Below are 26,462 nucleotides of genomic sequence, written 5' to 3'. Positions count from 1 at the left end.
GAAAAAGTCCCCAGAAAAGGGACTGTCCCTTTAAAAAAACAGGTCATCTGGTGACCCTACCATGAAGCAGAGAGTCTCTGTGGTACATCTGAAGTGCAGCCCTGCTCCAAATCATTGGCTCAGTACAACACTCTAGCATGCACTCTGTGATTACAATCGCACCTGCCACTGAGGAGCACTGGAGGAGACAGACAACGTAACAGGTGCCAACGTCCACCCCCCCTCCACTATATTTATTTGGGGGTATTCAACACCAAATCCTAACGCAGTTAAAAATCCAGAGATCCAGAGCCAAGAAGAATGCGGAATTCACAGCTTATCGCATTCTGAGAACAGGAACCAGTAAATAAGTCATAAATAAGTTAAACAATAAAGCAGGGAGGCAAAGGTTGAAGTGCCGAAGGTGGGAGTCTGCTCCAGACATGCAGTGTTCTTTTCTTCCTGGGGCAGCGAATGGGTGAGCACGCTTCAGTGACAATACGGAGAAAAAATGTGGTGGATTAGATTTGTCCAAAGACGTGGGCTTCCTTCTGCTTCCTGCATGGCAGTTTCTAATCAGTTCCCTGCTGTTGCACTCCTTCTGCTGCTGCCCTTAACACAAGTTCTTGCACAGAGCACCACAGGTAAGTCCGCATCTGTTGAGTCCTACGAGCATGGAGGAAATTTTCCCCATGAGCAGGTTATTCCATAACAGCCTATTGCAGGGTGTCTTGCACCTTCCTCTGAAGCAGCTGGTGCTAGCCACTGCCAGCAACAGGGTACTGACCTAGCTGGACCATGGGTCTGATCCAGTCTGACTGTTCCAATATCCAAAGAGAACTGGCTGACAATTTTGTGCCAACGTTGATACAAATGATTGTGTGCTTTTTCCAGAATGTTCTGTAGGAAATGAGAACCCAACAATAGACGAGAATAATCAGCTGGGGGCTATTGTTACCACCATTACAATGCAGCCTGGTGTCACAGTAACAATTGAGAACTCACTCGACTCCGGATCGTTTACCATTATTGGCACAGAATTGAGTCTAACCAAGTCCTTGGATTATGAGGTAAGTTTTTATTTGGAAAAAAAGAGACAATTAGCAGATGAGTTAATATTGTAAAACACTCTTCATAGAGTACAGGTCACATGAAAGGGACATGATCTAATAACTCTGACAGTCACAGCACAGCTGGCTTGTAAAATGGCGTCACCTTTTCCATTTTACTGACGTTCGGTATCCTGAACAGGGAACTTGTATGCGTAAATTCAACCTTTTCTGCCCCCACCAACTCTCTCTTTTTCAAGGGAACACTGGGGGAAAGCCGACAGGTGCAGAGATAATAAGACAGAAAATATCATAATGCCACTGTATAAATCCATGGTACACCGACACCTTGAATACTGCATTCAGTTCTGTTCACCCACCCCATCTCAAAAACATATATTAGAGTTGTAAAAAGTACAGAGAAGGGCAACAAAAGTGATTAGGGGGATGGAACAGCTTCAGTATGAGGAGACATTAAATAGACTGGAACTATTCAGTTTAGAAAAGAGACGACTAAGGGGGGATATGATAGAGGTCTATAAAACCATGACTGGTGTGGAGAAAAAAAAGTGTTATTTACTCCTTCACATAACACAAGAACCAGGAGTCACCCAATGAAATTAATTGGCATCAGGTTTTAAACAAAGAAGTACTTCTTCATACAATGCACAATCGGCTTTTGGAACTCCTTGCCAGAGGATTTTGCGAAGGCCAAATGTACAAATGGGTTCAAAAAAGAATTAAATATGTTCATGGAGGATAGGTCCATCAATGTCCATTAGCCAAGATGGTCAAGGAAGCAACCTCATGCTCTGGGTGTCCCTAAACCTGTAACTTCCAGAAGCTGGGACTGAATAACTGCCCTTTCTGTTCATTCCCTCTGAAGCATATGACACCAGCCGTTGTCAGAAGACAGGCTACTCATCTAGATGGATCACTGGTCTGGCCAGTATGCCTGTTCTTAAGTTCCCTACCCAGGAAGTCTATTCCAGGGGTCCATAAGGTGTGTTGGAGAATATGGTGCAGGTTTTAAAGCAGAGACTTGTAACTGCATTTCAGTGGAGTTTGGATACTCCCCACGGCTGGTTTAATATCGTACACATACATACACAAAATGACAACAGTCTAGAGCTGCGAGATGATTCTGTTCACCTTAGTGGAGTTCTAATTTGGAAATTGAATAGCAATTTAAATGGCAGAGTTGTTAACTATTTCACTGCCGATTATTTTAATAGCCAGCAAATGTGCCAATCCTAAACTGTCCCCCAGCAACAAAAGCCTCCAGCTCCTTCCCACCCTCTCAATAGTTTCTGCAATGCAGTCCTGCTTTTCCCAATGTACAAATCTGCAGCATATCGAACAATGAAAGATTTCCTGTAAAAACAGACTCTGTGGGGGACATTGTACTCATTGTTCAATATTAACCTCTGTTTAATTTACCTGGATCTGCTGCAGATTTTCCAGCCAGACTCACTGTAATGTGGGAGCAATGAAGGGGCACTCTAGCAGGGTGGATGTTAATTCTGCAGTCAGATAGACAGGGTTTTGGCTATGGGAACAGATGTAGCCATGAAGAAAGGAGCTGGACTGATTGGTATCTGTATAAACAGAAACCTCGCTGAGCATCAGCGTCAAAGAACTCTCTCTCACTGCCCCACTTTTGGTCTGGTCTAAACTGGGAGGGGGAGGGGGAAAATCGATCTAAGTTACACCACTTCAGCCTCATGAATAACGTAGCTGAAGCTGACATACTTAGATCTACTTACTGTGGTGTCTTCACTGCGGTGAGTCGACGGCTGACACTCTTCCATCAACTCCGCCTGCGCCTCTCACCCTGGTAGAGTACTGGACTTAACAGGAGAGCGCTCGGCGGTCGATTTATCGCATCTAGACTAGACCCAATAAATCGACCCCCGCTGGATTGATCATTGCCCGCCAATCCGGCGGGTAGTGTAGACAAGCCCTAGCATCACGCATGGGGGGGAAGTGTCCAATCCTATCTGCAGCTATGTAAATCTAGAGTAACTTCACTGAAGTCAATGGAGTGATTTCACACTGACACCAGTGTAACGGAGATCAGAAGCTAATTGAAGGCCTGTAAAAGGAAGAAAGAAAAATATCTTAAAAAAAAAAAAGTATAAACACAGCTGAAGCAAAGCACTTATTCACTAGCTTTATTTTAAGCATATACTTAAATTCTATTGATTTCAAATGAGATTTGTCCCTAAATCCCAACTGAAGTAAAAGGGATTTAAGCTCGTGCTTAAAATGCACAAAAGCATGTGCTCAATTACTTTGTTGCATCAGGACTGGAGTGAGCCACACCTGAGAAGAATGTTGGTGCCACAATGGATGTTTTTAAAATGACAGACTTTTTGTTTCTGTTTTTAAAACACAGGCAGAAAATGTATTACTAGTAACCCTGCTTTGCTGGAAAGGGGGTGTCGAGGTGAGTATAATTTCTAATATGCTGCCATATTGCTAGATAGAAACTAGAAACAGGACACCATTCTTGGCTCGGATGTTAACTATTCACAACACATACCCCTTGTGAGAAACTGCTCATTCTCATGGTTAAAATGTTGTCTTCTCCTGGAAAGAGCAAAAAAAAAAAAAACAAAACAACCCACTGCCCATGAGATTTCAGTGCCATCATATCCAAATTCAAACCCAGGCCTTCATTCAGCCTACAGCCCAAATGCACATGTAGTCCAGTTCCAATTCTGATTCTCACATGGTCTTCTCAGCTCATGCCTACCAGTCAGTGCTGCTCCGAACGGTCTTACTTTATTTGTGATTTTTCTCCCCTCTTCCTACCTCCCGACCAGGTCAATTCTGTGAATGTTGTAGTAAAAGTTGGCAATTTGAATGATAACAGCCCGACATTCAAGGAAACAAATATCACTGCAAAGGTTCCTGAGGTAAGGGTTTTATTAAAGTGTTGTCATAATAAAGGGAAGATTACAGATCGGATAATTCCAATTCATGTGGGACTCTAATTTGGCAAGAGGAAAATGATTTATAAGCATGTATGAAACCTGTTCTCGTCCATGAAAATTAGAGAACTATGCTTCCTTGACATTTCAGGTTAGAATTACTGCCCGTGCAGTCAAAGTCATTTAAAACCTGACTGTCAGAAGTGCTGAATCTTTGCTGCTTCTGTTGACTTCAGCTGTTTTGTTGTAGGTGCTCAGTACTTCTGAAATCAGTACTTAACCTATTTAGCCAAAATCAAAGCACACAGAGGAAAGCAAACTGAAGCCAAGAGTGGCACCCCTTAATGTGCAGCTCTCCAGGGGCTTTGTCTATGGAACCCACTTCTCAGTACACGTTACAGGTCCCCCTCTGTGCTGACTGTCACATTTCCTAAGGTAACTGCACCTCTGACCTCTTATGGGCAGCCTTGAGGGATCCCACCCAAGTTTCGGGCCTCTGGTGGTCGACTTTCTTGGGGCAGGTTTCAGAGGAACAGCCGTGTTAGTCTGTATTCGCAAAAAGAAAAGGAGTACTTGTGGCACCTTAGAGACTAACCAATTTATTTGAGCATGAGCTTTCGTGAGCTACAGCTCACTTCATCAGATGTATACCGTGGAAACTGCAGCAGACTTTATATACACACAGAGAATATGAAACAATACCTCCTCCCACCCCACTGTCCTGCTGGTAATAGCTTATCACTATCCTCTCCCTTCAGACTTAGGCTGCAGATTTCTGCAATTCACTGTGATCACCTCAGCAGAACTGATTTGAGTTCAGCACCTGCAGTCCTGCTCTCTCAGAGGCAAGGACAAGGTTCATCAGCGACCAGCCAGCTTTCATAAAGCAAAGTACTATTTAGTCAGAACAAAAGCTCTGCACAGAGAAGACGCATCTTAAAAAAAACAGGCAGTTTATATTCAGGCTTAGCTACCAGGTGTCACCCATCTTCCACATAGAGAGCCTGGCAGGTTTCAAAACACTTCAGGTCCTCTTGTGAGGCCTGCCCTTCTTGGTCACACTGATCAGAGGATAGGAACCTGTTGCAGCCACAGCTTGGGAAAACTTGACTCTTTAGCTCAAGCTACAGCAGCTCCTGCTTTTAGCTCTGGTTAAGTCCCTGGTGTGTCAGCCAAGATGGCAGCTATCACATCTACACCAGGGAATTTTAGAATACACACTTCTGCTGGCACCATCTCAGTTCAGCAACACCAGTTCCGATAAGGGCCCTAGTGTAGACAATGCTCTGGGGGCATCCAGCATTTTTACCACCATGTCAATTAAACTTGGTCAGAGGTGGCAGTGGGAGGATTCTCTCTAATTCAAGAGCACTGACCCATACAGCACAAGGGGACTAGGAAGGATTTACCAGTGAGGACACTATATCCAGCATGTGACCATTTGCCAAAATGGAAAAATAATCATGTATATTTGTTTTGAGGATACAAAAGTGAATACGATCATTATACCCGAGAAGAGCGTAACTGCTAGCGACCTTGATCTGGACAACATACAATATGAACTTACAGCGATCACCCCGGTGAGTACGTTCATTGCAAAAGCATAGAACTCTTTGTTAGTGATTTACACTGGCACCAACTTTGAGACAGGTGACAAGTGGGACATTCAACAAGAGTTGGTTATTTCACCTGCTGGAGTACATGTGAGATTTCCAGAAAGATAAAGCAAGGACAGAGCAAGGAGGCACTAGTGAAACAGAGAAATCCATGTTTTAGATAATTAATTCTTCAAAAATTCACACTTAAAAATATATATATTACCAGAGCACCTCTTCAGCATTAACATTACAGTAGTGCCTAGAAGCCAACACAAGGTTGGGGAAGAACTGTACTAGGCTGTACTACAAACACAGTAAGAGAGAGACCCTGTCCTGAAGAGCTTAGACTCTCAATAGGTCAGCAGACAGAGTGGGAAAGGAAGTACGATTACCCCAGTTTTACAGACAGGGAATTGAGCCACAGAGAGATTAAGGGATTTGCCCCAGGTCACACAGGAAGTCTGGAGCAAAGCCAGAAACTGAATCCAGATCCCCTGAGCCCCAGTCCAGGGCCTTAGCCACAAGATCAGCCTTCATCTTTAAGGATTTTGTTGAAAGACCAATGGATAATTTATATTCAGTTAAACTGATGCCAATCTGCAGTATAAAGGATGGTGTTTTGTCATTTTGTTTGTTTTAAGTTTTAATTAACAAAGGAATGGATAAAAACTTTTTTTCAAACAAAAAAAGAAGAGAATCATGTCAAGGGCAGATGGGGGTCAAAGTTCTGCATCAATTACACTTGTGAAACCTCACTGATTTTAATGGAGTTAAACAGGTGTAAATGAGTTCAGAATTTTACCCATCAGGTCAGATTCTGGCCTCAAAATGGTATAAATCAGGAAGAATGCTATGAAAGGCGCTGGTGTAAGTGAGAGCGAAGCCAAGCCTGTTATTTCCGACTACAGTAGAAAGCGATGTGCCAAGTTTTGCTCTCTGTTCCACTAATTTAAATCTGAATTCAGCCCTATGATCATTTTGAGAGAAGAATGTTCAAAATTCCACTAATGATCCATACTGAAATGCCAGAGATGATTCCATTTTACTAGCAAGAGACCAAAAAGAGTTCAAAGCATCAACAGATGAACTATGCATGTATTTCTCCTATAAATACCCCGCCTTGGATGTTATATATGTTAAGCAGCTAACAGTATTTCAGAGTGTGTGTCTGTGATGGAGACAGCTATCATCCTTCCCCGCCCCCTTTTGTTTTTCAGGAAGCAACTGACTACTTTAACATACAAGGAATTAATAACCCAAGCATTTACTTGCACAAAACCCTGGACTATGACAAATATAAATTTATGCAGTTAATCTTGTATGCAAGGGTGAGTTTTATATGTGAGCAAAACATTTCATTATTCACAGCTGCTATGTCCTGGTGGGTATTCTATCCACCAACATAGCTGTAATTGTCATACTAACAATAGTTGCAGGGCTAGATTCTCAGCGTGTATAAGCTGGCATAGCTCCATTGGAAAAAAACAAATCGATGAAGATACACTGATTTACATCAGTTAAGGATCCAGCCCATTAGATTTTGCAGGGGCTTCCGGGAAGGGGGTTCTAAGGTTGGAAATATGCCTTGCATCTAACAGGAATGTTCTGATTTTCTGTATAGGACAGGGCACCTGGCAGCGCAGATGGAAATACAGCTACTGCAACAATAAACATAGACATCCAACAAGCCGACACCAAACCGCCCTGGTTCCAACCGTGCACTTTCCTTAATGCGGATAAGAAAGTTTGCATCAGCAGCGGGTACATTGGAAGGGTCAACATCTCAGAGAAAACGGTAGGCAGCCCACACAGGAGCTTATGCTTTCAGTCTGTATCCCAGGACAGGTCTTTAGCATCACAGATATGGTCCAGGCCCGATCGGATCAGAGGCCTAAGGCCCTGGTTCCTGGATTCACGTGATGTTGGAACCTCAGATTTAAATTACTATATTCCTAGCTCCCATCGTGGTGCAGAAAAGCTTGAAAACATGAGGCAGGCGTAAGTCAAGGCAGTGACTTCTCCCTGAGTCTGCAGCACAGTCAACAGGGAGGAAGCCAACTGGTCCTGCAGCCACCATCAGGGAGCAGACCAGGTCCACTCCTTGGGGAAGGGGCTTGCCATATTTGGCAGGCATCCTGCCTTCCTGCCTTTCATTGCTGGAAGCATGGAGGAGACCACCCCTCTAGTTCACTCCTCTACTGGGGTGTAGGCCATGGGAACAGCCCCAGTGTCGGGGTGTGCCTACGGCTTCAATCCAGCCCTCAATACGGTGCCCTTTCTTTGAAAAAGCTTAGGAGAGATGCCTGCTGCTGCACCCATGTGATGCAGCCCGTATCTATGCCATCACCATACTCCATCAGACGTGCTTGTTGCTTGAGTTTACAGCACGGTATTACCATCCTAAGAGAGATGAGAGCATTGGCATAGAGTCAGTGTGGATGTGCTTAGCAAAACAGTTGCTCAAAAAGCCCTTTGGGAAATTAAGGCTTTGTAATGCGAGCTCCGGTAACTCCCTCTCAATAGTGAGGGACGATAATAATGACACTAGAACATCAACTCTGAACACCTGTCTAGCATTGATCAGCTCAGTTCATGAGGCGTTTGGAAAATCTGTTCTGAATCAGATACTGGTACACATTGGTCTCTCTCTTGCCTGAGGACGGGCTGCAGGACTGGACCCTTTGTGGGGTTTGCTCAGCTTTGTTCCATGAGACAGCTCTTTGCATGTCTTCACACCCCACACGGAAGAAGGTTACAGTGAAACATGGTTTGTTTTCCCCAGCAACTATTTGAGACTATGGTCAGCAGAATAATGCATGTTGGGGAGGCTGGGAGAAGACTGGTTACACTGAACAATAAGTCACCCTCTCCCCCAAGGATCATGCCCAGTACCAGCTGTATCACTTAGTCATGAGCAGGCTTTTGACGCCAGTCATAAATGAGGACATGTCAGTGCAGTGGCAAGTCTGAGTCAACCACTGAGACTGAAAATTCCCAACAGCAGAGGGTTCATTGCTTTTGATGCATACCTAGAGCAAGGAAGGAGCTACACAACCCCAAATCCTATTCTCTGTCGTCTCTGTTCTGCAATAGTCAACCCCTGGCAATAAGCATTGTGTTTTCCAGTAATAGAGTGCACGTGAGCTAAGTATCACTTGGATTGGAAAGTTCTGCAGGCATCTAGTGTCTTGTTTTTAAGAGTCTCGCCTTGTTGTTGCAGACTGAACCGCTGATCCTAAAACCTGGGCCCCTCTATGCCATCGACCCTGACTACACTTTGAATGAAAAAATAGTGTATAGCATTGTTGATGGTGAGTAAAGTTCCTATCTTCCCAAACATTCATTTCCCATTGGTAATATTGTCAAGTTTCCCTCACCAGTGGGGGGAATCCTCAGAATTAATATTTAGTCACAGCAATGTAGCTCTAGATCAGAAAAATAATTATTGCAATTAATTGCCTGTGTTCCTGTCGTGTCTAGAGGCCCCATCAGGATAGAATTAGGACCTCCATTGTGCTAGGTGCTGTATAGACACATAGTGGGAACCTCATAGGTTTCTTGTCTCTTTAGACTGTAGAGACGGGGAGAAAAGGAGCAGCACATCACTACAACCAGAGCTCAGCGCAGTGTGTTTGTTTGGGGGGGGAGGGGAGAGGGAGAAGCTCTTTTCTGTCAGCTGATACAGATCTTTATCCTAATGGCTGGGGCTGACTTTCTCCATTCCAGTCACACTGATTCCAGCTAGTCTTCAACCTGCCTGAACCAAAAATTCCTGAAACCTTCTGTGTTTTCATTTTTAGTTGAGAATTTTGTATTCGCACCACTGGACATTGCGAAAAGCTCTGACTGGGATTCCATGCGTTAGTCTTGATTTCAAAAGATAAAGGCTGGACTATAATCAGCTGATTTCTCCATGGTCAAACAGCACATTATTTCAGTCAACGTTTTTTTGTTTTGTTTTGTTTTTTTTAAAAAAAGAGGTCAGTTGATTGACAAATACAATTCATCCATATCAGACAGATTGTTAGTTCTCTGATCTTTTTAATTTGTTCTGTAAGGCGTGGCCTAGCTGCATACCCATATGGCAGTGCAGAACTGAGTAGGGAACATGATGCTGACAGTGAGCGACGTGTCCCACTGTGTTGTAAAAAAATCTCTTCATTCCTTCCCAAGGCTTGTGTTGTCACTAAGGCACTGGAGTGGGACCCAGGAGACCTAGATTCAACTCCTGGCTCAGCCCCACAAACTTCCTGGGTGACCCTAACCATGTCACTTAGTCTCTCTGTGCTTCAGTTCCCCCGCATCGGTAACATGAGGGGAGCACCTCCTTTGTCCTTTTAGATTGTAAGCTCTCTGAGGTAAGGACTGGCTCTTACTATGTAAGTACTAGCACCGTCGGCCTCATACATCAGCTGGAGCCACTTAAGTGCAACTTAAATAAGAAGTGTTGCTCTCTTACCTCCGGTCAGGCTTGCATGTGTCTTCCTGTTGTTCTCATCAGGCTGAATCTACGCTTTGAGGTAACACTGTGTCCATGTTACGTGTCCCCAGTCCTAAAGCCTGGCAAGGGTGATAAGGAGATGATGTCATGGGTTGCAATATCCGAGGTGCAAAACACATAAGCCACAGCGAAATCTCTTAAAGCTCTAGATACATTTACTAAAGTATCTCTTATGGTCAACACTAGTCCTAATTAACCTTCCCATTGTCTTTAGGAAACAAGGACGATGTATTCTTATTGGATAGTGATACAGGGAATATAACTATGAACAAAGCAGCAAATACTACAGACACGTTCATTTTGCATGTCATGGTAAGTCTATTGACATTCCAGAACCCCAGGTCTCAGCTCCAGAGCTTCTGGCCAGGAGGACAGTGACTTTACATGTGCTAGGAGTCAAGGAAACCACAGTGCTTCGGCTTGTGATGAAGAGTAATTAAACACAGGATTTCTTCTTGAAGCATCCAGTGTGCGACAGGTGTCTGGAAACGGGTGTTATCCTGCCTTGTTCCTACAAGCAAAATTCCTGCTGGGATTTCTTAGTGGGAATTTTGACCTGCGTAAAGATGACTGGATTGTGCCCTCAAATCAGCATGTAGGAAGCAACCTTAACTGAAGAGCCATCCATCTGGGTTAAAATGATCATAACTTAACAGAAAGGACTAGTGCTGGGGACTTGGGCATGATCTGTGTGGGCACAAAAGCAGCTATTTAGTCTGCCCATATGAATAAGCTCATTTTCCAACTAGAATATAATCAAAGGAAAGTCAAGAGTTTTAAACCGTTTTTGGGAAAAAAAAATATGTGCCAAGCTCTAGATTTTCAGGCTGTAAACACAGCTGCAGGTGGAACCTCTTGATGTTATGCAGCATAGCCGTGTCTGCTGGCTTGGATCATCCTATCCTAGTAATATTTTGCACTTCTGTAGCCCTTGGCATTGAAGAACTGAAGGCACTTTACATATATAAATTAAGCCTCAAGCACCTCCCATGTGATAGGGGGGAAAATTTTAGGCACAGGAAGGTTAAGAGACTTGTTCAAGGTCACAGAGAAAGCCAGTGGCAGAGACTGGGCTAGAACACAGCAGTTCTAACCATCAGTCCCCTGCTCTAAATGTTAACTTAGTCCTATCCCAGCCTCCCATCATGGGCCTCATCCAAAGCCCATTTGATCAACAGAAAAAAATCCCTTTGACTTTAATGGGCTTTGGATCTGGCCCCACATCCTCTTGTGTCTCACCAACAAAGGGAATAGTTGTGTGTCTGTATTGTCTCCTTTCTCTATAGGCCACCCAGGCCAACAATGCACTGAGATACTCCTTCACCACAGTAGAGATCAAGGTCATCGCTAAAAGTAGCCACGCACCATACTTTGAAAACTCCAGGTACACAGGGACGGTGTCTGCCGGGCTGGCCACTCTCAGTCTGGTCATGGACTCTAAAGCACCTTCAATACCCCTGAAGATCTTTGCAGCTGATGACGACTTCCCTAATGTAAGGAACTGGAAGGGTTTGGTCTGTTACTCTACATACTTCATGCGTGGATCTGGATTGGGGCTGGGGGATAGGAGGGAAGGGTTTGCCACTGACTTGAGAGGCAACCAGATCAAGCCCATCGAAAGCTGCTGATGGCATCCACTGTGACAGGGAAGCCCAGAAATCCCAAGTCCGGATCTCATAGCCTTTCAGTCTCACTGCAAGGCCCATCATTTCCTCAGACATTGAAGGACGGCTCAGCTTGATGGGGACATTACTGATAGGAGCAAGCGAGGATAGGTATTTATCTGTCTGCAACAGAGTGATTGATCCTGGGTAAAGAGAGGAGATTGACAGTTTTAATTGGCGTAAGGGCAGCCAGGAACACAGTATGGGTACCTGTTAAGGTGCACCCTCACCTCAGGGGCACTCCCTCAGGCTTGGATGCAGCATTGCACAGGGTGGGCTTTGTCTCTCTTGCACCCTTTGTTGACCATTTTTTCAGGCCTGTGATGGCCTGTCTCTCTCCAAGTCTTCCATGGCCTGGCCCTCCAGTCAGGTCTCCTCTTAAGTTCAGCCCCCTTCCTCTGCAAGTCCAAATAAATACCCACTCGGGTTCCACTGACGTTCACTGCTTCTTGGCCCTTTCCCTCAGCCCCTCCACAAAGTTTCTCCTATGCTGCTTCCTTCTAGCAGGTCCCCTGCTCAGGGATCTCCCTGCTCTTTGCAGGCCCCATCTTAGGCTCCCCCATAGGAACCTACCCTAATCCCTGTGGGCCTTCCAGCCTGACTCCCCCAGGCCCTTCCCAGAGAGGGAACTCCCCTTGTTCTGGTCTCCTCTCCAGGCTGAGTTCACAGCTCCTTTTAAATCATCCTTGTTCTGAGGTCTATCACTGTAACTAAGCTCCATCGCACCCAGCTGGGATCACTAATTCACTGCATCACCAGTGAAGCTGAGGGATAGCTCAGCTGCTCAGCCTAGCTTGCTCTAAAGGGCCAGCCAGCCTGTGACAGGAACAGGACATATATAGATGGAACAACATATAGAGATACAGCAACAATTACCTCAGTCCAGAAGCCCAGCAATAGGCTTATGCAACGTTTTTATCCCATTTAAACCTTCCCAACAGGATTCCCTTGTGCTGGTTCTTTGCATGGGAGTGAATTTCGCCCTGAGGGAACCATTTTTATAGGAGTAAGGATTCCGCTCATTGTTATGGGCAACAATTTCTGGGAAAACACAGACAGCCAATGCAGACGCTTAACTCACTTTCTTATCTAATTTTTCAGAAACTCAACCCTCAGATCACGTACAGCATTCAAAACAGCAGTGATTTCACTGTAACCAGAGACGGACTTGTCCTGACAAACATAATGCTGCAGTCAGCCGCAACTCTAACAGTATTGGTATGTCATCTTTCCTGATAGGCAGAGGATAGTTATCTGTATTACAGTAGCTCCCAGAGTATCTGGGGTCCCCGATCAGAGCTAGACACATCATAAAAATGACAGCCCCCACCCTAGAGACCTTACAATAGAAACAGATGATGAGACAACAGCTGGGGCGATAGGGAGCTCAAGGTAATAGTGATCATAGAGCAGAGGTGGGCAAACTACGGCTCAAGGGCCACAGCTGGCCCACAGGACCATCCTGCCTGGCCCTTGAGCTCCCAGCCAGGGAGGCTAACCCCCGGCCCCTTCCCCACTGTTCCCCCTCCCCCGCAGCCTCAGCTCGCCGTGTAGCCAGCGCTCTGTGCAGCGGGGCTGCAAGCTCCTGCCAGGCAGTGCAGCGGCGTGGCTGGCTCCAGCCGAGCGGCGCAGCTGCCAGACATGCTGCTCTGAGCAGCATGGTAAGGGTGCAGGGAGCGGGGAGGTTGGATAAGGGGCAGGGGGTCCCAGGGAGCCGTCAGGGTACAGGGAGTAGGGGGCGGTTGGCCCGGGGGGCCTGTCAGGGGACAGGGAGGGTTGGATAGGGGGTGATGTCCTGGGGGGGCAGTCAGGGGACAAGGAGCAGGGAGGGTTGGAGGGGTGGGGGGGTTTTAGGGGAGCAGTCAGGGGGCGGAAAGTACGAGGGGGCGGATAGGGATAGGCACAGCCTTCCCTATCCAGCCCTCCATACAGTTTTGGAACCCCGATGTGGCCCTCAGGCCAAAAAGTTTGCCCACCCCTGTCATAGAGCTAACATGCCTGAGAAGCCTGTAAAATACAGGACTGTCTGCCAGAGCCAGTCAAGAAATGGGTTTTCCCTCTCACCCATGGAAAATTTCAACGAACACACACACACACACACAAAAGTTTTCCAGAGTTTTCGGTAGAAAATTTCAACTTTTCATTTAAAACAAAACAAAATTTTCAGTTTTCCAATGAAAAGTTAACAAGTTTCAAAGAAATCAGACATTTTTCACAAAATTTTTTGTTTAGTCAAAAATCCAGTTTTCCACAGGAAAAAAATTGACAGAAAGATTTCAATGAGCTCCGCTGTCTACTAATCATTGCAAACCTGGTGTTACATATGCACAGAATTTAACAAAAAGAAAACAAAATTTGTCTTCTTGGAAGACTTTAGGACCCAGCTAAAAGGTTGACTGTGCAATTAACACCGTTCGTATCTACCAGGTTCCCATTTAGGATACAGACCAACTCTTGTTGGGAAGATGAAATACTAAGGGACTCATCCTTGGTGGATGTAAATCAGCATCAGTGGAGCTGTGCCATGTTCCAACAGCTGAGGTTCTGGCACTTAATATTTTAAGTTATTTGCGATTGTCGTAACAATGTTAAGAGCTCTCTTTTGTGTAGGATTTTTCCTCTGAGCTGGCTTTTTCCGAACGATCATGCACACAGAAGGGTTTACACAAAGAGGGGAAATGTTTCTTAAAATTAAGAATCTGCCTTCCGTAGACCCACAAAGTCACCAATGACTTAACTGGGAGCTACGTCCAAAAGGGACTGATGAGAGAGAAAGACTTTTACTGATTTGGTATATGCACCAGCTGTGGGGACTCTGAAATCCTCTGATAAAGCCTTTTGTTTTTTTCCCCCCTCTGAGCAAGAAAGGGGGCTTATGCCTTTGGGTTTTCTTAAAGGATAGATCTTTTTTGTCACATTGTGTATCCTTCTGCCAGTGCCAGATTGTTCCCTGCTGCATTTCTGGAGGAAATATGGTCTAGTGTTGAAAGCACAGGACTGGAACTCAGGAGATCTGAGTTCTGATTCCAGATCTGTCAGGCTTCCTGCGTGAATTTGGGCAAGTTAGTTTACCCCTTCATGCTTCAGAGTCCCCATCTGTAAAGCAGCAAAGAAAATGCTTCCCCACTTCATAGTTGAAAAGGATGCTGCAAGGATTGTTATAGAACGTGTATAAAGCTCTGAGTGCCTCAAGCGGGAGGTGCTGTGGGAGTGTACAGAGTACTATTACTTCAGGGGATGTTCGGAGAATGAATGAATGAATGAAGCAAGCAGCCAATGTCATCTCCTTCTCATGTCTGCATAGGCCACTGCTACCGATGAGGAGAGTCTGCAGGAGGCAAACACTGTGATCACGGTGGAGGTCACACCTTCCACAGGTACGCTGGGCATCCCATTGTTTTATGGTTCTCAAAGAGTTATTTTACATTGCCCCAGGCAATCTAGAGAACACAGATCACACATTAGAGACTATGGTCCCAATTCAAAGCCTATTCATATCCCATAGGAGGCTCTATTCTATTCTCCAGCTAGAGCACTCCAAGTGTAGCCTTAAAACACTCACAGCAGCCTCCCCCACCCAAAGTGCCAGGAATTTAGCCTTTGACAGCTCACTTTCCTTTTCCCATGTTTTTTATACATGTGACTAGAGCTAGGATCATGCTTCATTGTACATACAATGCTTCATTTTATTGGTCAGAATGAAGAGGGGTGCTGAGTGTTGGCAAAAGTGAGAGTCACAAGGGTACCTTGCTAACAGGTTTTTCCTAGTTTGCTTAAAAAGGAGCAGATGGCAGCTGCTCTTATCTTTAAAAAAGAGAAGGGAAGCCAAGAGGTCCCAGCATACTGTGCTTCATTTTGATCCCAGCAGCCTCCTACTCAGGTCAAGATGGAACATTAACTTCTGGGATCTTTAGCTCTTACTAATATGGAGCTGTGACTCATGCAAAATAGGATAGCCATAGGGCAATGCATGGAACTTTTCACGTGGCTCCCTGGCCATCACGGAACCTCTTTGGAACAAGGTAGTTTGTGCCTTCCATACTCATTAGCAATTGCTGTTGGACAGAATTTACACTCAATCAGATTTGAAAGCTTGATGAGCACCTCGTAGTCTGCATGAAGGCAGACCAATATTGCATTGCACATTAAATACACGGAGTGGGTCAGAAACCCCAGGCCACCTTGCCAAATATCCTTCTTGGTTTATATCCTACTACACCTTGCAGAATGTTGCAGTTGATGTCCTGCATTACCTCACCACTATAACAGTGTTTGGATAACAGCAGCAAAATGGTGCTTAGACGTGCACAGAAAGATACAATAGGCCAAGTGGCAAAAAGTTTTCCTGAAAAGTGTCCATTATACTTGAGGACACACCCATCTGTGTGGGCAAACACCTGCAGCTTCACATGCAGACAAGAATTTGCATGTGCAAAAACAGGAGGAGTCCCCTTATGAATGCAGATTTGCCCGCACTCACAAATATTGCTGGTGCATTTCGGAGGCCCTTTTAAAATATGGCTCCACAAGTCTTCTGCTGATTGTTAAGGTTCATGCCAGTCCTGGACTTGAGTAGGTTTTAAAATTCTGCCTGCCCATGAACATAATTCCACTTTTAAAGAGTTGCAAGGAGGGAGAAGTTTTAGCTCCTTCTCCTCCAGCCAGTAGAACACACACCTTTCTTGGTTATTTATATTGAAACTTTATGGCTTGTTGTATCAATCGTCACCTGCTTTACTTTTGCTCTGTTCTGATGAATAAAATGTTTTGCCATTGTCAAAAATAAAGTAACATGAAATTGTAGCTAAAAGTTAAACACCACCTCGGGTACCTTTGGGTCTCCAGGGACAACAACTCTTCCTACCTCTACCACCACCACCACCTCATCTGCTGCTGGGACAGGAACCACCACTCCAAAACCTTCTGGTTCATCATCAGCTTCACCACCTGGAGTAACTAACACGGCTTCTACATCCAATTCAGGACCCATAAAATCCACTTCTTCAGTGAACATGACAACCAACAATGCTGGCACATCTGGGCCAACTGGAAAGCCTGTGACAGGTACTCCCTCAGGCTCACTTATCCCGCCTCTTGAAACCACAACAAAGCCTGCTACCACAAAGTCTTCTACCAGCGCAGTATCCAGCATGCATCCAGTGGGGTCTTCAGAATCCGGAATCACCAAATTCCCCATAACAGGAACAAACCCAGGTGGAACTGTTCAATCCACTGCTCCGCCATCTTCCCCATCTGGTGGGCCCAGCCCTCCTCTTACATCAACTCTAGTAGCAAGCAGATCTCCGAGGCCATCAGACCCTGTGTCTTCTCAAACATCCTTCACAAACAGTCATCAGACAGGTAGATAGATGTGTGTGCTACTCAGAATCAAGGCGTTCCCCCCCTGCCCCACCCCGCAATAGCTCTGCGCTCAGCAAATTCAGTTTAATTCTCGCTGTCTGTTTCTGATTTGTCCTCCTTACGAATGGGAGAGGTTTCCAAGGAAGTCTCAAGAACTGCTGCAGTATTGATGACTCAGTAGGATGTACTCACCCTTTGGGATCAATATTCCTCAACATAGCAGTATGCTATTGGGGAACACTGTGCTACTGGAGATAGCCCTTTTTTGTGGTGCACAGCAAGGCTCTGACCACTTGGTGTCATCAAGGTCCCATGGCACCTTTTGCAAGAGAAGGGGGGGCTAAACCCCCATGTCCTGGGGAAAGCCCAATCTGGATAATTACTTTTTAGTGCCTAACTAAAATCCCAGTGCAGCTTTTACTGGATACAGCATTCTTCTTCACTTTCTGTTCTCAAATGTTGCTTGGTATTGCCCTGTGCTGTTAAACTGCTGTATTCCGAAGGCAGCTGCCTTTCAGTGTTGGGGAAAGGGACTCCTGTGCCTATTTAGTTTGTAAATTGCTTTGGAATTCTTTCAGATGAAACCTGCTAAATAGATTGTGACTTTAGGAACAGCCCTTTGAAGGCGGTTAAGTGTAAGGTGCTCCACCCCAGATGCAGCCATGAAGGGCATTGTGGCTCAGAGACCCCTCTCCAACTCAATTCTACCAGTACTCAGGAGGGTAGCACTTCATTGCTGCTGACCAGAGCTGGTCAGAGAAACTTTGATGGAACCATATTCTGTCAAAAATCAAAAAACACTGCAAAATCAGATTTTTGCCAGTTTTCTGAAAAATTTCAGTTTCTCATTTTTTGGTTTTCCGTGTTTTAGAGTGAAGAACTAATAGGGATTTTAAATATATATATATATATATATATATATAGTGCCACAGTACAGAATCTGTCAGAATCCATTCTAAACATCACAAAGTGTGAAGACTTTTGCCCTGGATAAGTCAGGCAGCAGGTCCTCAACCGGATAATGACTTATTTTCAATGTTCTGTTAAGTGGTTCTGGATCACTGCAAATCCTCAGTTTACCTGGAGATTCTCTCACCACTATTAGGCTGCCGATCCACTTTGAGCTAGTTTCAACTGGTGTAACAATGCCTCTGAGCAGTCTTGCTTCTTTTCAGACTTGCCAGTTGCTCTGTCAGTGGATTCATCAGGCTAAAACTGTTTAAGAGATCTCACAGGCAGCATGTGGGGATGGTTTTCTAACTTCAGCTTGCCCTTTAGGTGCCCATCTTCAAATATGGCCTTATATTCTGTTAAAATGCTGGGCAGGGCCCTTACTGGCTGTTCTTCCTCCTCTCTCATGCAGAGGATATTCTAGCGTTGTACTACAATCCAATCCACGGCTTGCACTGCCCTGCTACCTAGCAGCAGCTGGTGCTACTGTGCATCAACTTGTATAGACTCCAAGCGATAGCCATGAAACAGGAGACGTTTTCTTATCAACAGCCTGCTGTTCTCAGAATGACCAAGTCCTGGTGGTGTACAATGAAACCACATTTCTCCTGTCTCATATTGCTATGTCACTGTTGCTGGGATTACATTTGCTGCTGACCCCACAATCCAGCCGGAATCAAATTGGTCATTGAGCTAATAGCTGAATGGCTGACCGCCTTCTTTGTCAGTGCACACAGATAGCCTTCGGATTTGCTGAAGTCACACTGCAGACATACTTTTCTTCATTGGAAGCCTCTACATCCACAAATCGTTGCATGTCCTGCTGCTTTTCTTTCTTTCCAGGGTCACTGCAGCTCGGGGACAAAGTGGTTGTGTTTCCCACTCTCCTTGCAACACTGCCCATTGGCTGGGCAATTTCTTTTTTCCTTGTTATGTTGCTTTGCGCAGTACATACGCTGGACAATGATGCCTACTGTCTCAATTCGTCTGTCTCTGTCCTGCTTCCTGAGTCTGTGTATTTGTTCTGCACTAATGGCTATCATGGTTTTGATCTTTTCCCTGGACAGTTCAGCTGCTCTTGTTATTTGGAAGCCTTTCTCTAAGGTTAGACTGTTTTCCCTTCACAATCTTTCCTGTAAGCTGGAATCAGGTGTGCCGCAAACGACTCTGTCTCTAAATCATGGCTACAAAGTTACATGTGGATGCCAGAATTCTCAGCTCTGTAGTGTACGCATCTATTCTCTTTTCGGCTTCTTGGTTTGGGGTAAAAAAAACGATCACCTATCTCTACAATCTCATTCTGCTTGAGACCCCAGCACAGAAACACTTTCATCGGCTGTTCCAGTGTCTCACTCATGTCTCATCCCCAAAGAGGTAGTAAAAAAAGCTTTATCTTCTTTTTCTCATAGTTATTTTCCATGGTCATGTGTGTATATGACTCAGTTCTTGCTTCCACTGCTTCCCTGCTCGTGCAAAGATTTGTGTGTGGAAATCCAGCTTTCCCAGTCCCTCCATGCTACCAGATTGCTCCGTTTCTAGGTGCTGCTTAGTTTGCGTGTTAATCATACTCTCTTCTTTGCTGTGGGTCTCACTAGACTGACTGCTGTCACCGTGGTTTCACGTACTGCATTCTGGGTAACAACATATGAGGAGTTCATGTTTCTAAAACTAAACTGGCTCTTTAGTAAGAGAACTATTTGCAGAGGTGCTGTAGCTAGCATTCTAGCCATGTGCACCCAAATGGGGTTCTTGGTGCCTTCTCCAAATTTTTCCCTCCTCCAGCCTGTGTTTTTCTCCAAGATCCAGGCTAGAATGGGTACCTCCATTTCTGGATGCCCAGGCTTAGACTGATGGGGCCTTATTTTCAGAAATGCTGAGCACCTCCAGCTCCCAATGACTTCAGAGGGAGCTGCAGGTGCTTCAGCCTCTCTGAGGGAAAAAGAAAAACACCACCCCACCCCCTGGCAAGTTATTAAGTGCCAAAATTAGGCCAACATTTTCAAGTCTTGGTACCTAAAGTATCTAAGATTGAAACCCCAGAAACTGAGGTACCCAAACATAGATGTGACTTTAAAAATTTGGCCCTTCGTGTCTATTTATCAAACAAACAACATACTGGTAACTAGGCAAGGAAATGGTTTCACCGCTGTACTAAAAATATGTTGGCTTGGGGTACTTAAAGTGACAGAACTATTGCCCTATTTTCCTGTATACACAGTATATTTCAGAGGGCCAAGTCAGCACTATCAAAGGCAAGGAGGAATGAGCCAATAGGCCTGTTCTGGATCTAAATGCTCTGACTCCTATCCTCAAGGCTGTTCTTTGGTGTCAAGGGATTTGTATGCCAAGGACTGGAGTGTACTTTAAGGGTGTGAGCCAAAGTGCATTGAAGAAGTCAGTGGGAAAGTTATAGTACATTTTAATAATACTCAACTTATGGGAGGTTGATGCTGAAGTACACTTTAATTTCTAGGACATGTGCACCAAAGGGATAACTTCACACCCACTGACGTCAGAAAGAGTGAAGTCTTGCATCAGTTCTACAGACTGCATTTCCCATCACTAATCATGGTATCAAACACAATTAAGTAGTAAAATTTCATACAAGTGCCAGTCCTTCACTGTCACGTTAATAATAAACAGTTGGCAGTATCACCAGCCCAGGTAATATTCAAAGTCCACAATTAAAACATGCCAGCAAAAGGGCGAAACACGCTATTAATTATTGTGAAACTTGAAAGAAATTGGTTTACTATTCAAAATGAGGATGGAATAAGAAACAAATATTCCTAGAGGTAAGCTAAATAGATGAATCCTCTGGAAGTATAGTACTGTGTCTCAGTTTTGATGCTGATTCTGGTAAGGGCTTCTTGTACCTGCTAAATGCTGAAAGTATAACACAAACTTACAGCCAGGAAAAGCTGGCAATTTGCCATAGGCATGGAATATAAGAATCAGAGTGAGATGCTGTCATCAATGAAGGATTAAAGACACTTTAAAATAGTGCAACTTAATGCAACTCCTAAGTCAGTCACTTTCCTCTGCGCTTTACTGCAGCATAGCAACAAGCACAATGGCCAGTATAGTAGCTTTTATCAGCATGACAGCTGTAATATGGCACAGTAAGTCCACCTGTTAATAGGGTAGAAGGTGCTTCTCAGATCCCACTGACGTCAGTGCAAATTGCAGCCATGTAACAGAGATCGGAATGCTATTCTGGTCAAGTTTTTATTCCCTGTTTTTACTTGGCCCCAAATCTCTGGGCTAGAACGCTGCACAAAGGATGCCTCATTTTTCCACTAGAAAACAAAAAAAAATGTTTTCTTTTGCTGGTGGAAATTTGTGAAGCAAATATTGTCACAAAGGTCTGCTCTAGGAAACACCACTGTTTATTTGCTCATTCAGTTACACAGTCTAGGCAGTGATAAGCAGGTACAGGGATGAGAATGGATCCTACTTGCCTTTTAATCATTTGAAACTTAAAGTAATAAACTCCAGCCACAATCTGCCTTCCCACAATGGGTGTAAACTTTTGTCTGGCACTGTACAGAATGTGCCACAGACATGTTTGCTAAGCCACAGGTACTGATCCCCGCAGCACTGGGCACCTCAGCTCCCACCTCATTCAAGGTCCAGGATGAGGAGCTGTGATTAAGGAAAGGATGCTCTGGGGGTTAAATGTGGTAAGCCAAATGTCAACACAACACTCCTGTCCCAGTCCAGCAATTCTTTCTCAGGAAAAATTCCCCATTTGCTTAAATGGGAAAGTCACCTTTGTAAGGCCCAGCCTCTCCATTCGGTGTCCTTCCAAAAGCCGACGCCTCAAGCACGCCACTGCAGTACACCCTGTCAGATTAAATGGGTCCATTTCCTCACTTGCACTCTACAGGAGAGTTTTCCCCTTGATCTTAGAAAAGCAATTTTGTCTTCTCCTCCTCCAATCAAGTCTTGCATTAAAGGCCACCTATAAGTGATTCTGAGAAGTGTAACATCCATTTGTTTTCCTCGTAGGTACAAAAGGCGCAAGAGCTAACCTGCAATACACTGCACAGGACATGGCTGCTTTAGGCGCCACGTTGGCGGTACTTCTGGTAATAGCCTTACTGTTGCTTGGATTGATTGTCGGCAAGCATTATGCAAACACAATTAAGCATCTGGTTGGAAAAGAGAGCGACAAAGTAAGTGGTTAATTTGTAACTGTTTCGTTTCAGGGTTGCCTTAGAGCTCGGAAATGATGCCTTGGCATAAGGGCCAACTTTTCCTTTTCCCGGGGGATGCTCCACCCCCATTCTGCCCCGCTCTTGCTCTGCCTCTTCCTGTCCCCTCCTCGAGGACCCCTGCCCGCCCACTGCTCTCCTCCCTCCTCCCCCATCCGCTGATTGGTGCCACCGTTGCCGACCTCCTTTCCCCCCCTCCCACATCAGCTATGGCTGGTGGGTGCTGAGCACCACCCATGGAGTCAGCACCTATGTGTCTTGGGGTTAAAGAAAGAACCAGGGTGCTGGGATATCCACGTTCTATGTCCTGCTGCGTGACTGTGACAGGTCGCATGGACCAAAGTTTAAGCGTCGCACTGAGTATGCAGGCCTCCATTTTTTGGTGAGCCAAACATCACGCACTGTCACAGTCATTATGATTTGTATTGCCATAGCACGTCGAGGCTCCAGCCCCTCTGCTATGCACTGTACAGATATAACAGCAGGATGACCCATGCCCCAGAGAATTCAAAGAATAAGAGGCCAGATAATAGGTGGATTCAAAGAGATAGGAGTAGGAACTCAATGGGAGCTGCAGGTGTTCAGAACTTGAGAAGTCAGGAACCCAGAAATGGAGGACCCTAAAAATCAGTGGCCTCTTTTGAAAATGTTGGCTTTAACGTCTTTGGGCTTCCATTGTCTCCATCTGCAAAATGGCACTAATACTTCTGTTACAGGAGTGTCAGGAGGGGAGATTCACTAACGTTTGTAAAGCGAGACCCTTAGATGGAAGGTGCCTTAGAAGTGCAAAGTATTAGATACACTTCTTATGGGTGTCCTGTGACTGCAGCGGTGGTACTGAGAGATGCATCAAGTGCCTGCATCTCAGGTGATTGCTGCAAGCCTCTGAGATGAGACATGTTGACCCAAGTCAGGGCTTCCATAGGAACAAATGGGCCCCAGCAAATGCTAATAACACCTAAACGGAGTAATGGTGCTACTGGACAATCACTCTGCCAGGAATAAACGTCCCAATAATTCACCAGGCTACCTGGGGTTAGGAGCAGCTTACAAAAAAAAACCACTCTCCCTCAAGGTCTGATGGAAGAGGGGAGGAGTCATGGAGGTGAGGCTGCTGTTGATTAGTTCACTGGACTGTCTTGCATCCCCCCCACCCATCCTTAAACAAATCGAGCTGTTCTGAACTTGTCCTTTCCCATAGGGCAGGGATGGCCAAACTGTGGCTCACAAGCCACATGAGGCTCTTTTACTATTAAAGCGCAGCTCACACAGCCCCCCACATCCCCCTCCCATTCTCCACCTACCAGACTGGGGTGGGGGAAGCTTGGGACTTCTGCCTTGCAGCGAGGTGGTGGAGATCTCAGGGCTTCTGCCCAGTGGGATGCACCTGCCAGGGCTCTGGGCTTCAGCAGGAGCTGGGCTGAAGCCCTGAGCCCATGCAGGCACCCCCTGGCTCTTGGGCTTTTGAAGATTGTCGTATGTGGCTCGGAGGGTCAGTAAGTTTTGGCAGCCATGCCATAGATTGTTTGATTCAACTTTTCTGATGGTAGAAAGGAAGGGAGGGGAAATTACATCTCAAAAGTTACCACTAGGGTATCGCATGCCTCCTGTCTGGGTCCCCTCGACAGCCTGATCCTCAGCTGGCAGCAGGGGTGCAATTCCACTGATGTCCGCAGAGCGGTGCCCGAGCATTTCATTTCTCCCCCTCCCCTCTCCCCCCTCCATCATGAGACATTTCTGCTCTTGCCATTCCCCCAGGATCCCCTTGAGGATTTAAGTAACCAAGGCTACCAAGATGATGAAAATCCTGTTTGGAGCACGAAAGACAATGAATCGCTGAGAAGCGACACTTTGGAGAACGGTACCCCTGTCGGGCAGCAGCCGTCAGACGGCTTCCTTCCTCTGGAGCCCAGGGTGGAGAGCACCATTGCAACAGCTTCCGCTGCCACGAAGGGTGGGGAGGAGAACAAAGAGGGAAAGGACACAGACAGCAATAAAGAAGTGAAATCTATCCTCACAAAGGACAGGAAGACAGTGGACGATGGATACAAAGCTGTGTGGTTTAAGGATGATATTGATCCAGACACAAAGGATGATGTTGTAGTGCTTGAAGACCAGGTTGACAAAGAAGATGATAGTGATGGGGACGGGGATAGGAATGAGGAGGAGGAGGATGAGGAGGATGAGCAGGGCAGTCAGCACGGTGACCCAGTGGTGTCCTTCATTCTAGAGAGAGCTCAGCTCCAAGCAACGAATGGGAACCTCAAACCTGACCAGGATGCAGACACAGAAGACGACATTTTGTTATAGGCTCAGCAAAATGAGTTTTGCCAATCTGGAAATTGTGGGTAATTTGAAGCCACTTTTCTAAGGGTCCCAGGTTCTTTGTGCTGTGAGAGAGACAGGCCTGCTAGCAAACAGGTGGCTGGCAGATTTCACGAACATACTCTCCGTGATCCCCTTCTGCCTTCTAGTGTAAACAGATTTTAAGGCCAGGTAGGACCATTGTGATTATTTAGTCTGACCTTCCTAGAACAGGCCATAAAACTTCACTCAATGATGCCTGCACTGGGCCCAATAACTTGGGGTTAAGCTAGACCATCTCCTTCAGAGCTGATATTGATTTAAATCAAGTATCTTCTTACTCCAGAGGAGAGTCCAATCCACAGTTCCTAGCTTCAAAGGCCAGTGCCTTAGCTATTAGGCCACCGGCACTATGCCCAGGTCTTACTTCAGCCAGGGGGCTCCAAAAATACTTCTGTTCCCTCTTTCCAGTTTTTCTGAGGGGCAATCAGGAGAACTCTTTGGCAGTGATCTAGATACCCTTAAGCTTCCCTTGAAATGGCTGAATAGATGTGAATTTCCTATGGCTTTCTCTACAGATGAACCCCTCCCAACTTAATTAGTGGGGAAGTTCCCAGGGACAACTTCAGGTTTTGCTTCAAAATGATGCAGAGAGTCCATTTTAATTGGTTTTGACATGAAACAGGCAATTGCCACAGAAGTTTGCTTTGAGGCTCATTTAAATCCCAGTGCTAGTTACACCACTGAGGCACCACCATTTAGTGGCACAAAATTAAGGAAAGTACAGTTTCCCACTGAGACTGAATGAGCCTCATTCACCCCCCAGGTAAAATTAACAGCCTCCCACTTCACTACAAGCTCATTCTGCCCACAGAAGCTAGAGAGCATAGAAACAAGCGTAGTGGGAAATACCATTACATTTCCTGTTATTAGCATAACTTAGTCATTTCCTCCCTATGTCAGGAATGTTTATTTACACAAACTGGTAACACTTTAATGGAGTATTTTATTCTTTATTGTTTTTAATTTAAGACTTGATTCTTCTTGCGGGGACACCGCTGTGATATCAAGGCCATTACTCCCGATTTCCACTGGTGTAATTTAGAATAGGAATGTGACCCACTGTGGCTTAGCGAGTCCAAAGCCAGGCCCCAGTCCTGCAGACGTTTAGGCACATGCTTACATTTATGCGTGGGAATAGCCCCAATGAAGTCAACAGGGCAAAGCTGGGCCTCATCCAGCATTTTCCTAACCATGAAGACCACAACGAAGGATTAAACCTATTAATTTACAGAGGATTTCAGCATGTGCTGCCGCTGCCCGCAACTACTGTAAAGTAGCCCTCTGCTTTGGTAACCGTATTGTACTTGGTTTGTTCATTGATCTGATTTACTGTTGGGGCAGAAGAGGGTAAACTCTCCTTCACAGAGCCCTTTCCCAAATCTACAGGGACACTGGTATACAAATCTCTTCAGGGGGAGTCACACCTGGGGCCAATGCGAGGAGACCTGGGCCACGAGTTAGTAGAAGGCTCCTTGTTTCATATTTAGATGATGATCAAGGTGGGTTTTTTTATGGCTCTCTGATCGCTGTCATGCTAAGCCGAATGGACCACACATGTCTCTGGAATAAAGCTGTGGCATCCAGGAGTGCAGATAAGATTGTCATCTTTATTTCTTGGCTCATCACGAGGCATAGGTATTGGCCTTTTGTAACCCTATCCCATGGCAGGGCTTGGTCCCCACTGGCTCCAGCAGCTACATTTAAACCCACAATAAAGCAATAGTGATCTCTTGCCCCAGCAGGTTCTCTCTGCCCCTTAGAGGAGGAGAGCAGAATAATCTAACATCATTATCAGAACCAAACTGAACTGGCCTAGTACAGTAGCCAGCCTGAAAGCAG

The 26,462-nt window shown here is 45.5% G+C and overlaps 1 protein-coding gene across 3 annotated transcripts; it reads left to right on the top strand.

Annotated features, from left to right (window-relative positions):
* Nucleotides 1–147: 147 nt before the first annotated feature.
* Nucleotides 148–26,219, top strand: CDHR5 (cadherin related family member 5). 3 transcript variants are annotated; one of them, XM_048855225.2, is made up of 15 exons: nt 148–623; nt 874–1,049; nt 3,427–3,477; nt 3,857–3,949; nt 5,446–5,544; nt 6,780–6,890; nt 7,184–7,357; nt 8,783–8,873; nt 10,278–10,375; nt 11,350–11,556; nt 12,829–12,945; nt 15,032–15,104; nt 16,573–17,088; nt 22,051–22,217; nt 24,015–26,219. In XM_048855225.2, the coding sequence occupies exons 1-15, from the start codon at nt 491–493 to the stop codon at nt 24,564–24,566; spliced, it is 2,658 nt and encodes an 885-aa protein (XP_048711182.2). In that variant the 5' UTR covers nt 148–490; the 3' UTR covers nt 24,567–26,219. The 3 variants fall into 3 exon arrangements, with proteins under 3 accessions (XP_048711182.2, XP_048711183.2, XP_048711184.2); XM_048855226.2 differs by having other exon boundaries at nt 153–623; nt 16,573–16,791; XM_048855227.2 differs by lacking the exon at nt 16,573–17,088 and having other exon boundaries at nt 159–623.
* The last annotated feature ends 243 nt before the right edge of the window (nt 26,220–26,462 follow it).

Source organism: Caretta caretta, chromosome 6 (genome assembly GCF_965140235.1).
Source record: "Caretta caretta isolate rCarCar2 chromosome 6, rCarCar1.hap1, whole genome shotgun sequence".
NCBI lineage: Eukaryota > Metazoa > Chordata > Testudines > Cheloniidae > Caretta > Caretta caretta.
The sequence above is the reverse complement of the archived record's forward strand: the minus strand, read 5'-3'. Positions and strand labels throughout refer to the sequence as shown.

Bases quoted from the DNA above. Each gene is read 5' to 3' on its own strand.
- CDHR5 (XM_048855225.2), top strand. From the start codon at position 491: ATGTGGTGGATTAGATTTGTCCAAAGACGTGGGCTTCCTTCTGCTTCC. The intron at 10,376-11,349 runs GTAAGTCTATTG...CTTTCTCTATAG, and splicing joins CGTTCATTTTGCATGTCATG to GCCACCCAGGCCAACAATGC. The intron at 22,218-24,014 runs GTAAGTGGTTAA...CCATTCCCCCAG, and splicing joins TTGGAAAAGAGAGCGACAAA to GATCCCCTTGAGGATTTAAG.